At 36.8% G+C, this 14296-nt stretch overlaps 2 protein-coding genes across 3 annotated transcripts in view; both read left to right on the forward strand.

Annotated features, from left to right (window-relative positions):
- The window catches only part of zranb2 (zinc finger, RAN-binding domain containing 2), a 3815-nt gene extending 3198 nt beyond the window's left edge, over positions 1–617 (forward strand). The window contains exons 9-10 of one of the 2 annotated variants that reach the window (XM_077717414.1): positions 104–253; positions 412–617. In XM_077717414.1, the coding sequence (XP_077573540.1) occupies positions 104–253; positions 412–475 (214 nt within the window). In that variant the 3' untranslated portion in view covers positions 476–617. Of the gene's footprint in view, positions 1–103 lie in introns of both variants that reach the window. The other variant, XM_077717413.1, reaches the window with a different exon arrangement.
- A 665-nt stretch (positions 618–1282) lies between these two features.
- ptger3 (prostaglandin E receptor 3 (subtype EP3)) lies at positions 1283–6907 on the forward strand. Its single transcript, XM_077717412.1, has 2 exons — positions 1283–2230; positions 5517–6907. The coding sequence occupies exons 1-2, from the start codon at positions 1385–1387 to the stop codon at positions 5847–5849; spliced, it is 1179 nt and encodes a 392-aa protein (XP_077573538.1). The 5' UTR covers positions 1283–1384; the 3' UTR covers positions 5850–6907.
- Positions 6908–14296: the final 7389 nt, after the last annotated feature.

Below are 14296 nucleotides of genomic sequence, written 5' to 3' on the forward strand. Positions count from 1 at the left end.
TAGATAAGAACTAGTAAGATGTAGCTTGTACACTGAGGATTCATCCTGTTGCTGACCTTTCCGCACCTTTCTGACCTCGATACTTGATTTATCCCTCCAAAAGATCGAGCTCCAGGTCTGGAAAAGGATCCACAACCCAGAAAAGGTCCGTCTCACCGCCCTCCTCACCCGAGGGGGGAGAGAAGCGCAGTCGCTCCAGGTCGTCATCTGAAGGGAGAAAACGGAGACGCTCCAGATCCCATTCGTCCGAAAGGTTTGGGTTTAAAGTGGAATACCACAGTGGCACTCACCTCGTTCACGTGCTGGTTTTCATGATCTCTATGACTTGATAGAGTTACAAGTATGCCGAGTATTGGGGATTCCTTTCATTGCTAACGTAGCTTCCCTTCCCATCATCTTGTGTGCTTTCAGGGGCAGCAACCAGTCCTCGAGATCTTCTCATTCTGACTCCAGTTCAAAAAAGAAAACAAATTAATGCCTCAGTGAAATTAACCTCAGTGCATGTTACCATGAGAGGAACAACTACATCCATACAATATGCGGTTCGACAACCACCTCACAAATACATTACTGTAGCAACTCTATTCAATACATTAAGTCCAAATTCTCGACCAATAAATACATGGCCTTTCCGTATAAATAGTCCCTATTTTGGGATAACATTGGTTGGCAGTGTTTCTGTTGGTCTTTGGAGAATCTTAGAACTTTCTCCGTTTTAAATGTTTGGGCAGAAAATACGTGTACAATTTGAATACTGGCTGTTTTGTTTTTTAAGGTAAGTATCACATAGCTTCTGTTATCATGAATAGCAAAGAGTGAGTCTTAGATGTTTCATTTGTAGAACATTTGTACATGTTTACTGGAAGTAGAAATGGAATCAATTAACAACTACCCCAAGACTTTTCTAGTACATCGTGACAATTCTTGCTTTCTAACTAGGAAACAAGTGTATATGTGTCAATAAAGTCATGTCGATCTAACGCATTGTCAATTTTCTCTAAATTAAGCATACACGTAAAGAAAATGTTGACGTTTAATTTTTCTAAAAGCTGAATAAATATACGTATTTTCCATTTTATTTAGGGTGCTTACATACGTTGCCATTGACGCCCATCGACGTCCAATCCTTGTTGACTTGGGGGTTTGCCAATACCATTAACATATCCCCCTAATCACTTTTATTTAATGTAATAACTAGAAGCAATAAACACGTCACTATTTGTCAATGACAAGACTTAAACGGCGCACGAACACTCAAGTCCCGCCTCCGTCCGGTGCGTAAAAGACGGACTTGGGGACGCAATTCCGCACCCCCCTCTGAAGAGATGCTGCGCTCACCTCCGGCTCTTTTGATCAGTCCCCGCTTCTCATCTCGTCCAAAGGGATGACTTCGGACAACTGCAACTTTCTGGTGGGCTCGCAATCCATAATGTTTACATCCAACGTTTCCAAGTCGACCGGGGAAGAAAACATCACCGGGGTCGATTCCGTTTGCAGTTACGTGTCGGTGGTCTTCCCCATCACCATGATGGCCACGGGCATGGTGGGCAACTCTCTGGCTCTCATCCTGGTCTACGTCTCCTATCGAAAGAAGGAAAACCGAAGGAAGAAGTCTTTCTTGCTTTGCATCGGATCTCTGGCGCTCACTGACCTGTTCGGACAGCTCCTGACGAGTCCCATCGTCATCTCGGTGTACCGCTCCGACCTGAGCTGGGAGCGCATCGACTCATCCGGCAACCTGTGCGCCTTTTTCGGCGTGTGCATGACCACCTTCGGCCTGTGCGCGCTCTTCATGGCCAGTGCCATGGCCATCGAGAGAGCCACGGCCATCACCAACCCGCACTGGTACTCCAACCACATGAAAACCAGCGTAACCAAGCAGACCCTGATGGTTATCTGGTGCTTGGTTTTGCTTTTTGCCCTCTTGCCTGTAGCTGGGGTGGGCAAGTACACGCGCCAGTGGCCCGGGACGTGGTGCTTCATCAGCACCGGGGACAGAGAAGTGCCAGGGAACATTTTTTTCTCCTTTACTTTTGCCTTGTTGGGGATTTTTTCATTGCTCGTTACTGTGTCCTGCAACGTGGTCACCATACGGGGTTTGATTATACGTTGTAAAACCAAGTCTGGGACGTCACAGGCCTCCAAACATTGGGAAAGACTCACCACGGAGACGGTCGTGCAACTCTTGGGGATTATGTGTGTCCTGCTTGTGTGCTGGTCTCCTCTGCTGGTATGTTTTCATTACTATGATATATAGTACTTGGTACTTTCTTTGTAGAGTAGGGGGTCATGTGATGATGTGTCATTGCCTAAAAAGACAGTCACACACACACACACACAAACACAAATAAAAGCATATTATTCATATTCAATCTGCCAAATTATTTGTTAGATATAAGTAACTTATTTGTTTTTAATGGGCCCCGATGAATTGGAGTGTGTGTAAGAAACATCAAATGAGCCATTCTTTTGTTCCATTTATTTTGTGAATCACTTAATCCTCACAAGGATTGCCGGGGGTGCTGGAGACCATCCCAGCCGACTTTGGCCCAGAGGCGGGGGACACCCTGAAACAGTGGCCAGCCAATGTAATGGCATAAGGTGGCGAACAACCATTCAAATGCAAGGCAATTTAGAATGTACTAAATTCAAATAGTTGTTCCGATGTATATTTTACTTTTTTTAAACTTATTTAGTGGCCTCACATGGCTTAACTATTTTGGTGCCATTGACGGCAATAAAAAATAATTTTCTTTCAATTACTGACTACCACAACAAACTGGCCAGGCAATGAATGAGTCAAGCTAATGATAATTTTTGTATAGAATAGTTACCAACTGTCCCTGAAAGGGTTACCCAACTAAAGTCATTGTAAAATGAGCACACAGCTTTTAATAATGGAGGTGAAATTCAGCCTTCTACAACAGATGGAACTCATTATCCAAAGGTATCGCTCAGAGGAAGGGTAGAAAATAATCGCAAGGGCACAAACCGTGAACACAGTGAAGACGGTCATTACCACTTAGAGGAAAAAATGGAGCAACGCTGACATTACACCAAGAACTGGAAGTGCCTCTAAAGCAAAGAAGACAAGAAAATTGGCCAGAGAGCCCAACAACAACATTGAAAGAGCTATAGGAATATCTGGCAAGTACTTTTCCTCTCTGTATGACCTATTAAGAAAAAACAATGAGGCATGGGGTGGAAAAACATACACATATTTGACATCTCTATGAAATAGATGTGGAAAAATTTGTTATGGTCTCATGGAAAAAAGGTTGAACCTTGGGGCCATAATTTTTAACTATACTGTTATGCTTGCTATGAACATAAGACTTCTCAAAATCAAAATAAAGCAATATTCAGTCATCTTGAACTGGCTCTTAGTCAAGGTGGAAATTATTGTGACCACATCCAAATTATACAATCCTTGTTATAAAAAAAAAAACCCTTGTGGATGCAGACAACTGATAACCTAACACGCCAGGTTAAATGTTCTTTATATCTACTTGCTATAAATACATTACACAAATCAATCTGGGAAAGATCCAAATGAGATCATTTTTATGGATAAACCTTATATATATAGCTGCTTATGGGTGGTAATGGGTTATTTCATATAAGCTTTTAGGGTTGTTCTTTTTTTCCAAAAATTACAACTTTGTGTTACAATTGAATACAAAGGTGCTCTGCGATTGGCTGGCCACCAAGTCAGGGTCCCTGCATTTAGCTGGGATAGGCTCCAACACCCTCTGTGACCTTTGTGAGGATAAAAAGCTCAGATAAAAGAATTAATGGACTACAAAACATCAAAACATCAACGGAACGTCGACTGGGAGCTGCACACATCTAGCCCCTTTAAATTGTCCTCCTATGCCCCCCAGGTAGTAACACTAGAAATTCAGCAGACACTTTCAGAACTTTCCACCATTATCATTAAATTGGATGCATACCCATGTGACTGTTTATTTACTCACAAAGCAATGTAATACAAAGTACTGCAACATTCTATTCCCATACCGTAATCCACAAATAATTTGACAGCCATTTAGATAAGGACACATACACAGTTTGCAGTAGGGTGAATGATTCATCTTCTCTCAGAAGGACACTGACAAGAACAGATGTCACAATGTTCTGTTTGATCCCACTCGTCCTTCAAAAAGAAGCCTAAAAACCAATTACTGTCCTCCACACTGTCCTTGTATATTTCCAAACGGTTAAAACTAAGTTTGGTTTCTAAGTGTAGCCTTTGAGAGTGTCTTCTCATTGATAGACCTTGAACAAATGGATGCTTCCCCACCACCCTCACATTTGCAGTTGAAACACAGCCCCTGTGATCCATTAAGGGTGAATTCACTTAGGGGGAGTTCTGTTTCAAGGGTCTGCTCCATATGTTATGAGGGCATGCATTGTCCGTTCAAAATTCATTGATGGTGAGGAAAGTGGGGTGTTTGTTCTGTGGCATTGTTGTCTTGGCAGAAGCATCAGTCGCATCAATACATGCTGCAAAATCGATTGTGTACTATTATAGTACTTTTTTTATGATAATCTTTTTGGCAAAGGGGAAACTGTGCTAATTTAGGCAGCTGTTTAGCCTAACTTAATTTCAAATCTTAAGGAATTAAAAAAAAATGAAGATAACGTACTTGTTGTATATGTAAGTTTCAGAGCATATTCTTTCGATCAAAAGGAATGGAAGGTTTGGTAGCATGTTCTGGGTCGACATATAACGGCCTAAATGTTTCAGTAGACTTCTAAATTGTTATGTTAGAGCAGTGAAGATTAACGAGGCTGTCCTCGAAGAAACAATGCAATCTCAAACCACTCCATGGCCTCTTTGGAGTTTCACAAATGAGATTAATGTTGTACTTAATCTTCCTTTTATCAACCCATGAAACTTTAGCCCTGCTTTTTCATGCCTGCTGTGGGTGGGTTTGAGCAAAATTTCAGTCTGGTTGTCTTGGTAACAATTTTTCTTTTTAAGGATTGTGTCATTTGGTTTTCTACAGGTTTAGATTTTAATGGCATCATTCTAGTCTGAAACTGATTATGGAGGTTTTTCATCAGTTAACGGGCCAAAATTTCCACCTAATCTGTCATTTGGGGGAAGTAGGAGAGATCAAATTGGTCCTTAACGACAGAAAGCAGGATGAAAACACAATTGCAAACCGGATTTTTGTTTATAAATGCGACAAGACAATCTCTTGATTGGTCGTTTCTGTAATTGTTCTGCAATTTGACGCAAATGCAGAAAGTAAGTACTGAATTTGTAGCGAATATAGTTCCGGATTTATTCTTTATGAATGAGAGAGCAGTTGAGTTACACATGTTTTTTTTTGTCTACATAGAAACAGATACGGTGATACTTAATATGTAATTTAATACTTTAGTCTGAGTGGTTAACATTGGAATTAAGATTTTCTAATAGAGTGATTTTAGCGTGAATATTTCACCAGTGGGAGATATTTTGTATAGTTGAAAGGACTGAAAGAGATGACTGTCTCTCTCTTCAGGTGCTGATGGTGAAGATGATCTCAACGCAGGTGTCCTCTCATGAATGTAATTCCTCAGAAGAGAGTTCCCAGCCCTACTCAGTGCGAGACGTCCAATTGGACTGCAACTTTTTCCTGACCGCCATCCGCTTGGCCTCACTCAATCAAATCCTGGACCCGTGGGTTTACCTGCTCAGCAGAGAGATCCTCCTCCGCAAGTTTTGCCTGGTGGCCAACGCTGTGTCCAATTGCTCTATAGAGGAGCAAAAGGAGACCCAAATTGCTTTGGATGCATTGAATAAGCAGAACCAAGGGATCCTCCAGAAATCCCAAAGTAACAAAGCAGATCTTTGATTCCAGAAGGATTTGGCGGTTTTGATGACTCATTAGTTGGAGCGAAACAAAATTGAAGAGATGCATGTGGAATGTTTCTTTTTAAAAAGTTATGTCATTCCATGTCATCTTCAAGTTTTTCTTGTATTATACCATCTCCAAGAAGCGTGACTCTAAACTGAAGTGATGCAACGTTTTTCATCATCAGTTTTTTTACACTTTGATGATCTTGCGAATCGTCTATTATGGGATGAACCGACAGTCAGTCAGATGTAAACAGGAATGTTTTTCTAATTTAATGAAAACCTTTTGGAGAAAAGATATAGTGTAAGATTATTTATTCATGCTGAATATACTGAAAATATGTTCATGGCCAAGCGCATATATAAAGCTACCTATTTAATATTACTGAATGTAAATATTCAAGAAGGCAGTAACAACTAATGCAAAACATCCAAAACAAGAGCTACAGTGTCACAAATGGGTGACTTTAAGTTTAAAAACAATAGGTGAAGTGCAATTAAGGGTTGAGGTTATGAATGTTATTGGTTATGAGAGCTTATCAAAGTGTACAGTATTTGTAAATGTGCCAAACAGATGCTCAACATGAGAAACAGGCAACAATTGATACATCATGAAATGTACAGTCACCCTAATATTTCATATTGTGGTTCAAAATATATTTTGGGGGGAAAAAACTGCCTGTTTTGGAATTCCAGTCAGAAATTGTAAACAAGAACGGTGTCTTTCTTTGCACATCAGCCAACAAGACCAGCTAACCAACATCATAGTGCAATCTGTGTGAATTTCCCATTTGCATGCACAACAAAATTGGGAATATTTAATATAGTTTTATACAGATACCAGATTAAGACGGATGAAGCAATGCATGATGGACATTAGTCCTCGGCTACAATCTTGCATATTTACATATGTATGTTCATTATCATGAATATAAATATGTTCATTAATATGTGCTTTTCCTTATTAAATAAATCAAACTCAAACCCATAGTCATGAATATTCCTGTACTTTAAAGTGTTGCTTTCAATTGTAAACTTATGTTCAGATATGATAAACATGCCACAACATGTTTAAAATCCACATTTAACATTGTGCATTCTAAATTATTTGACTCAATCAGTTTCCATGTGAATCTGAGTCATGTTTTCTCATTTATTTCATCTCTGTTGTGCCTGAAAAAACATAAAATATTCATTTTCAGTTTGGTTTTCGTCCAAAATACACAACAAGTGTATTAATTTAACTCTCCAGAACCACTCACAAATGCAGAATTTATTTATTTTTTCCTACAGAGCTTTTGGACCAAATGAATTTATATTTTTCCTCTTCTGAATGTACTTACAAACATGATTATGCTGGTTCTTGGGAATGAAAGGAAATGAATTGACTTTTGTTTGTTAGATGAAAATAAATGATTATATACTTGGATAATGAGAAGTCAATAGCTAATAATTAATTGGACGGCAATGTAATGCTTACTGGAATGCTGATTTTGGTGAAGGTGATGTGAAGCTGACCCGAGTAAAAAAGAAGGTATTTTTACTCCAAAAATATGGCTTTAATGAGTTTGACATCTTGGGGGTTTGCGAAATTTTGAAGGTAATGATGTTGGGCCTTAGTAGGTCACAAATGTTCTCACACAAACTTCATTTTAAGCTTTAATCTGCAGATGTGTTCTTCTGTTTAAACACCACTTTTTGAAGAAAATCCAAATTTCACAATTTTGATTTAATGATGGTAAGTCTGACTTCTTGAAAACTGCATAGACTTGACTAAAAAACACACATTCACTTTGCAGCTTGGATGTTTTTTCTTTGAGCTGAAAGAGTGCCATCACTTTTATATTCTTGTATATTCATGCCATTTTAAGTGGACAAAAAAAAGGCATGGAAATGGAGAACAAAGCATTCACGACTTTACTGACCCCTGAGAAGTGATTCTCAGACGAGGGCTACTCACACTCACACTGCAACACTGCAATGACTACATTTTATAAAAATGTTCGGTACTTTTGTGTTCAGAATGCGAGTATTATAGGAATGCTACCATTTTGCAACCTGTCTTTGAAGTGTATACTTATAGTTCATTTGCACTTGAAATGTGGCTTACTCAATGTGGTGCTGTAATCTTGTGAGTCTATTAAAGACAAGAAAAACATCATTTAGATAGACATTTATTCTTGTTTATTCTCATATTGACAGATTTACTTGTATAATAGAATGTGCACATATGCCTTTCACAGTCATTAGTAATATTCCAATAATATTAAAACATTTAACATTATTTAATACAAATCAAATAGTACAACTCAATGTGGAGGATTCCATATTAACGCACATGCTGGAGGGGCATATTTTTATTCTAGCTTTTTTAGTAAATATTATTTAAGTACACAAGAGGAGGCATATCTTGGCATGATCCTTCCTGTGTGGAGTTTGTATGTTCCCTCCATGTATAGATAGGTTTGTTTATTACTTATTATTTTGTTCCTCAATTGGTCAAGCCAACCGGTTATTCTACATGTTCATTGACTGTCTGTCTACTTTTGTGATTGTTGTTTTGGTATGTTAGCCAAATGGTGGTCTGAAATCGACATTGCCTTTAAGGGACTTAAGAAAAATGTTTGGATTGAAATGGGTGAATAAAATCTAAAATCTTAAAGTATTTAAAATTGCAAACGAAATATTATCTGCTGTTCTATCACATTTTGACACTGAAAAATAATATTTGTATGAGTAATCATGTTTTTACTAAGGCTTACATATTGAATCTAATCTAAAATAATGTATTAATAGAAGCCAGTGCTTCCAATATGGGACTCTAAATAGGATTTCTACACTTAAAGACAGAAACTATCAGTGGCTTTAATGAGATCCTTTTTATAGTTCAACTGCCTCACAATGTTTGTTCCCACGGCAGCTCAGAAGATCGATGTTGTTAAATCAATGATCTTTTCACATGATACTGCTGCCCTGCCTCAATGGCTCCTGCTATGAATGATCTTACGATAGGGAAAAAAAATACAAAAAAATACTATGTCGATTGGAATTGGAGCTGACAAAGCCTTTTGGCACTTAAATGCTTTTTTTGGTGCCCCTATTGACCATAATTTCTGAACGACAAGGACCTTGAATGACTCCAGTGCTGACAATGGTGTTCATTAGTTGGGGTGGTGAGTTTTCCTCGAGGCTAACTACAGTAGGCACCAAGAAAAAAAAGGTTTCTGGTGTCTAGAGCGACTGCAAACTTGGAGAAGGCTTGATAATAAAATAATCCTGAAATAAAATTGCACACTCATCTCTGATGTGATCAAGGTGTTCCGTCACTGATCCACAGTGAGTGGCACTTAAGCAATTACGTATGAGCCTTGAGTCTGAGAAGTCATCTCACAAGGGGGAATGAGACTGATCGCTAATGTGTAGAATGTAGATACATGCCATTTAAATGGGACCAAATTTATGGTTTCTGCTCCATTTTCTTGTAACAGGATACAAAACCTCTCATTATGAATGAAAGGAAGCTCTAACTGTGTTGTACTGATCGGAAATAGCACTTGGCTTTTGGGGGAAGGAAATGATTGCGGTGTCATAATTAGACAAAACTAGTTTTGCTTTTGGGAAACACTGAAATGCAAATTGAACATTTAAATGATTCAAAGGTGGCTTGTTTTATGTTAGAAGATTCTCATCTAAGAAAAATGACTGAAGGAATAGTGATCCTTGTATGTGGAATCCAACCCTAGACCCACAGAATCAAGTGTTCTATGATTATATCCACAACCAATTTACAAAATGGAAGAATATTCTCTTTTTTTTCCCACAAGGAAGCTAATTTTAATCTTAATACCTTCCTGGGGTCTCATAAAAACACATTTTGTTTGGCATTGGAGAGAAAGCCAAACATGAAATTTTCAAGTAAACCCAACAATGACAAAAACCTGCATAAAAATTAAGTGCGGGTTATGAAAATAAAAGTTTGTCCATTTTTTCCTTTTTAATATACAGCAACTTATTACACATGTAATTTTATGTTGCAACATTGTATAGACATAAATATTTTTTTCCATATCAATTTGTATATAAATGATATATCTATATGTATTTTAAATGCTTATTTAATCAGAAGATGAATGTAATATTTTATAGTTCAAAATTAGCAAGGTCTATAAGATGATTTTTTTGTCAATTAAATTAGTAAAAGTGATAAACTCATTTGTTTTTGTACAAATTAGTTGACCTAATTCACTTAACAAAGTACATTTAAATTTGGTGTTCGCCAAAAGAGGCAAAAAGTAGAAATCCTCATAAAACACAGCAAAAGTGCTTTACATTAACAATATTGCTAAACCTCATGAAATATTTTTATGTTTTCAGACAGTACTGCATGAAGTGCTTTTATTTCTGAGTCAAATGGGTGTCTGGACAATAAATTTAGGTGGGCCTATTAAAAGCATCATTTATCACATTATTTATTCCTTTACACCCAATAATCTGCTCATGTATATGTATCTATTCTATCCTATATCCTTTTGTGCTCTATTAATTTTAAACTATTCAAACAATGAATAATGAGTTTTCCAGTGAGGAGTTTGTGAGGCAAAGTGAGAGGTTATTACTATATATATAAATACTTTTGAAGAGGACACGTGAGAGGTAATGAAAAGTGCTTGAGACGATCTCGTAATTTATTTATTAACTTCATCGTGTGTGTGTGTGGTGAATAATAAAAAATACACACAAATGCTTTCTACTTCACTTCAAAGTATATTCTGATACTTTCCCCAAGTTCAATTATGTAATTGCTCCCTCAAGAGCCACTCCGAAGAGCAGAATCATGACTTTAAAAGGATTTACTAATCAATATAATGCTGCTTGACCTTGGTTATGCTTTGAAAGCAAACGGGAGCGTTGAAAGGGTCGCAACGGGGGCACTTTATAAAAATAAAGTCCGTTAAGGAACGTTGAGGATTTTAAGGTTTTCATCCCAAGAGACGTATTAGATTGAATGCACTTTCCATCAAGCAATACATAACTCCCAAATTACAAATCTACTTGAACATAAAACCCTTGCAAGATAAGTCAGTATATTTCTTATTTTTATTTTTATAAGATACTAATGTAATGGGCTAGGATGGGGAAGTGTAATAGTGTACATATTGGTTACTTTGAAGGTCAAAACTTGTATTTGGTCATTAGCAGGCAAAGCACAACATGTGATTTATTTTCCAACATAACTTGGGTATGCAGAGCAATTGGTAACCATGTGCATGACCAAAGAGTGTTACACAGCCCTTTCAGACCAATCTTTACCAAAATTTAAGTCAATATCTGAGTTTTAGATGATAAAAATATATAAACAGTGATTCTGTTTGTTTAAATATGCCTTCATTCCAAAGGTTTCTCCACTCACATTAAAAACGTGAGCCCAAAACTATTTAAAATTCTGTTTATCTCCTCCATTCACACCATTACACAATCTTACCCAATCAAATCATGTATGGATACACAATGAGAAGATGTGCCTAGAGAAAAAGAAGTATTTTCTCAGTCAAGAGTGCCCCAAAGAAAACATTGTGCAAATAAATCCATTTACATTCAACATGTACATAGTGGCAGTGATGTGCTGTTGTTTCACACTATTGGATTATATTGTCATTGAATATCACTCAGTGTAATAAAATGAGGTCGAAATGGGGGGATATGTAAAGTCAGTTTTCTCAACAAAAGTGCATAATCATAATGTTTCACTTGATTGATGCTTTTATTTGGACACAGGGAGAATTGTAACAGGTCTTTAAAAGATCTCAATCAGACTTTAACCTTTTGCCTGTCATTGGTGCCCAATTTGGTCCAAACACAAACTAATGAAGCCATAAATCCGGTTTAGAGTTCTTGCAAACATGGCTGTGTACAACCTTTCCTTTGTGTGTCTTTAACTTTAACTTGATTGAAATGATTGAAATATTTTTAGCATGTTTAGTTTTACAAGAGCATCACTTACCTATTCCTTGTCAGCTTTTCCAAGATGTTTTTTTTTGCTTCTTTTGTTTTTTAATCACAGTTCAGGCATCAGACCAAATGATGTACTAAAATAATAGCTAATTAAAATTGAGCATTAACATCAACATGTAAAACAGCAACAACACAAAGTGTCAAATGGCTTTTTCTCAAGGAGTACATTCTCATGTGTAATGATTGCAACATGATTGCAACAAGATTGGACATCGTTTGACTTAACAACCTCCTGTAATTGCCTGACCAAAAAAACAATCCCAAACAGCTAGGAACAACAAATAACAAATTTAAAGTCCATTCTGCAACAAACAGTTTGCTGTGGCTTGGTGTATATGTTAATTAGTAAAAACAAAATGACAAAAAAAAAAACAGTCCAAATAAGACAAATGTTCTCTGGCTAGTGCTGCAACAGCTAAAGAATAAATAAGCCTGCATTTCAGTCACCTTTATTGTACCTCTATTTTGTCCAGACCTTGGAAAGCTTAGTCATGGCTTTACTTTTTCTTTTGATATGCCCCCTTTGTGTTTAAAATTCATGGACTTTTGGCAACATTTTCATTCTTCTATGCCATTTTTTTGACTTAGTATGCTAGAAAACATTTTTCTCCTTTAATTGACAGCTTACCTTTCACGCTGTCTACCTCATATGCAGCATTGTTTTCGATCATATTTTCTCACAATACAAAATCACATATTTATATGAAGACGGGAGTGAAGAAAAAAAAAGTAACTTGCACACTGTTGTTTTAAAAGGCAGAATATCTTGTCACTAATCTTTCGGCATGATTGCTTTGAATGGATTTTCTTGTAAATGAAACAGTGGGCAAGGCTTTTAAACAATGTTCCCATGGCAACAGTATTGATGCTGACAAATCTTGTGTTCTAGGGCTTGTTAAAATTATGTTAAAACTGCTTGAGAGTTTGTTTTAGAGGTCAAGAAATACATTAAACAGATTTTTGTTACTTTTCATTTATTCATTTTCAAAACTGCTTATTCTAACAAGGGTCACAAGGGGTACTGGGGCCTATTTTGGTTCTAAAAACTTTTGGCAAGTGTTTTTGTTACTTCTCAAACTGTAGTGCATTACTTTTTTAATCTCAGTCATCACAGCTTTGTTTGTAGTGCATAATACATCGACCGTTTTTCCATAATTGAGTTTCCTTCCAGTTGTAATGAGTTTTCCAATATTGCTAATAGGTCCTCACTAGCAGAATAAAGTCCCTATCCTTGGTGTTTTGGCATAAGATGTGTAGTTGAAATTTTTGAAAGACTCCAAATGAAGCTCATCAGAGCTTATTAGAATCTTCAACAATGACAATATTAAAATTGATTGTTTTTCCCTAGCTAAAAATATTAAGTTCATTCGGATGGTAAAATGGGTTTTGATTAAGCAAATTTGGACTTTAGTGTTTAAGTTTGCTAGCCAAGAAACTAACACGATGAGTTGGATGAGCATTATACCATTTTTTTAATATAATGTAAACATTGCTATTTATATTGTTTATCTAGTAAAGAAATGGAAACTTATTTTGGTTTTGTGTTGCTGCTGATCTTTTTACTTTGGTGAGGACAAGCTATGACATTGAGGGCTTTAGGAGAGATGTAAATCATCACGTCTGTTGCCAACTCCCATGTGAGTCTTTAACCTTGTTTCGATTCTGTTCGTGAATAGCTTTACACAAAGTCTCCAAAAAAAATCTCGTTCTGCATGATTTGGCATTTTTCGCATTGCATAAATGAATTTAACAACTAATAAATTTGATGTCTATCCTATTTCTTCACATGGCCAATGCTATCATCTGAATTAGTTAGTGTGTCATGCATTTATGACAAATAAATGCATCCCTTTTACTGGAAACCGTGCACTCTGAAAAGAGGAGTTACAACCTTCGATTAAACATCTCCACATTTATTCTCGACCGAGAAACTGATGTAAAAACGGACAAACAAATCATCCAAGTTCTTGGCTGTGTTTAATGCCTGACAGGACAAGCCAAAATGTGCAACCATTTTTAAACAGATTAATGTTTGGAAGCTGCATAAATCATTAATTCGTTATGTTAATCATTTGTGCACACTGCCAAATCAACTTCCTTTGTTTGGCACTTTTATGCCAACATGTACTTTGACCAAAAGCTTATTTTGTGTTTTCTAAACATGATTATTACGATATACAACAGGCTTAAGAAGAGCGGAAATGAGTCAACTTGGTATAAAAAAGGGAAAAATGATGTTAAATCACACATAATTTCTCCCTGTGCCAGCTCACTAAACAAACTGGATCTTTCCTTTTTCATAAAACACATCATTGAGCTTCCGAGAAAAACAAAATGTAATATTAATGACCTCTCAAGAATGAAAAATGCCCAGATTGATGACTTACTTGTTTGTTTAGTGAACACTTGACTGACTGCTAAAGTTAATCAATC

The sequence above is a fragment of the Stigmatopora nigra genome, chromosome 5, assembly GCF_051989575.1.
Source record: "Stigmatopora nigra isolate UIUO_SnigA chromosome 5, RoL_Snig_1.1, whole genome shotgun sequence".
Classification (NCBI taxonomy): domain Eukaryota; kingdom Metazoa; phylum Chordata; class Actinopteri; order Syngnathiformes; family Syngnathidae; genus Stigmatopora; species Stigmatopora nigra.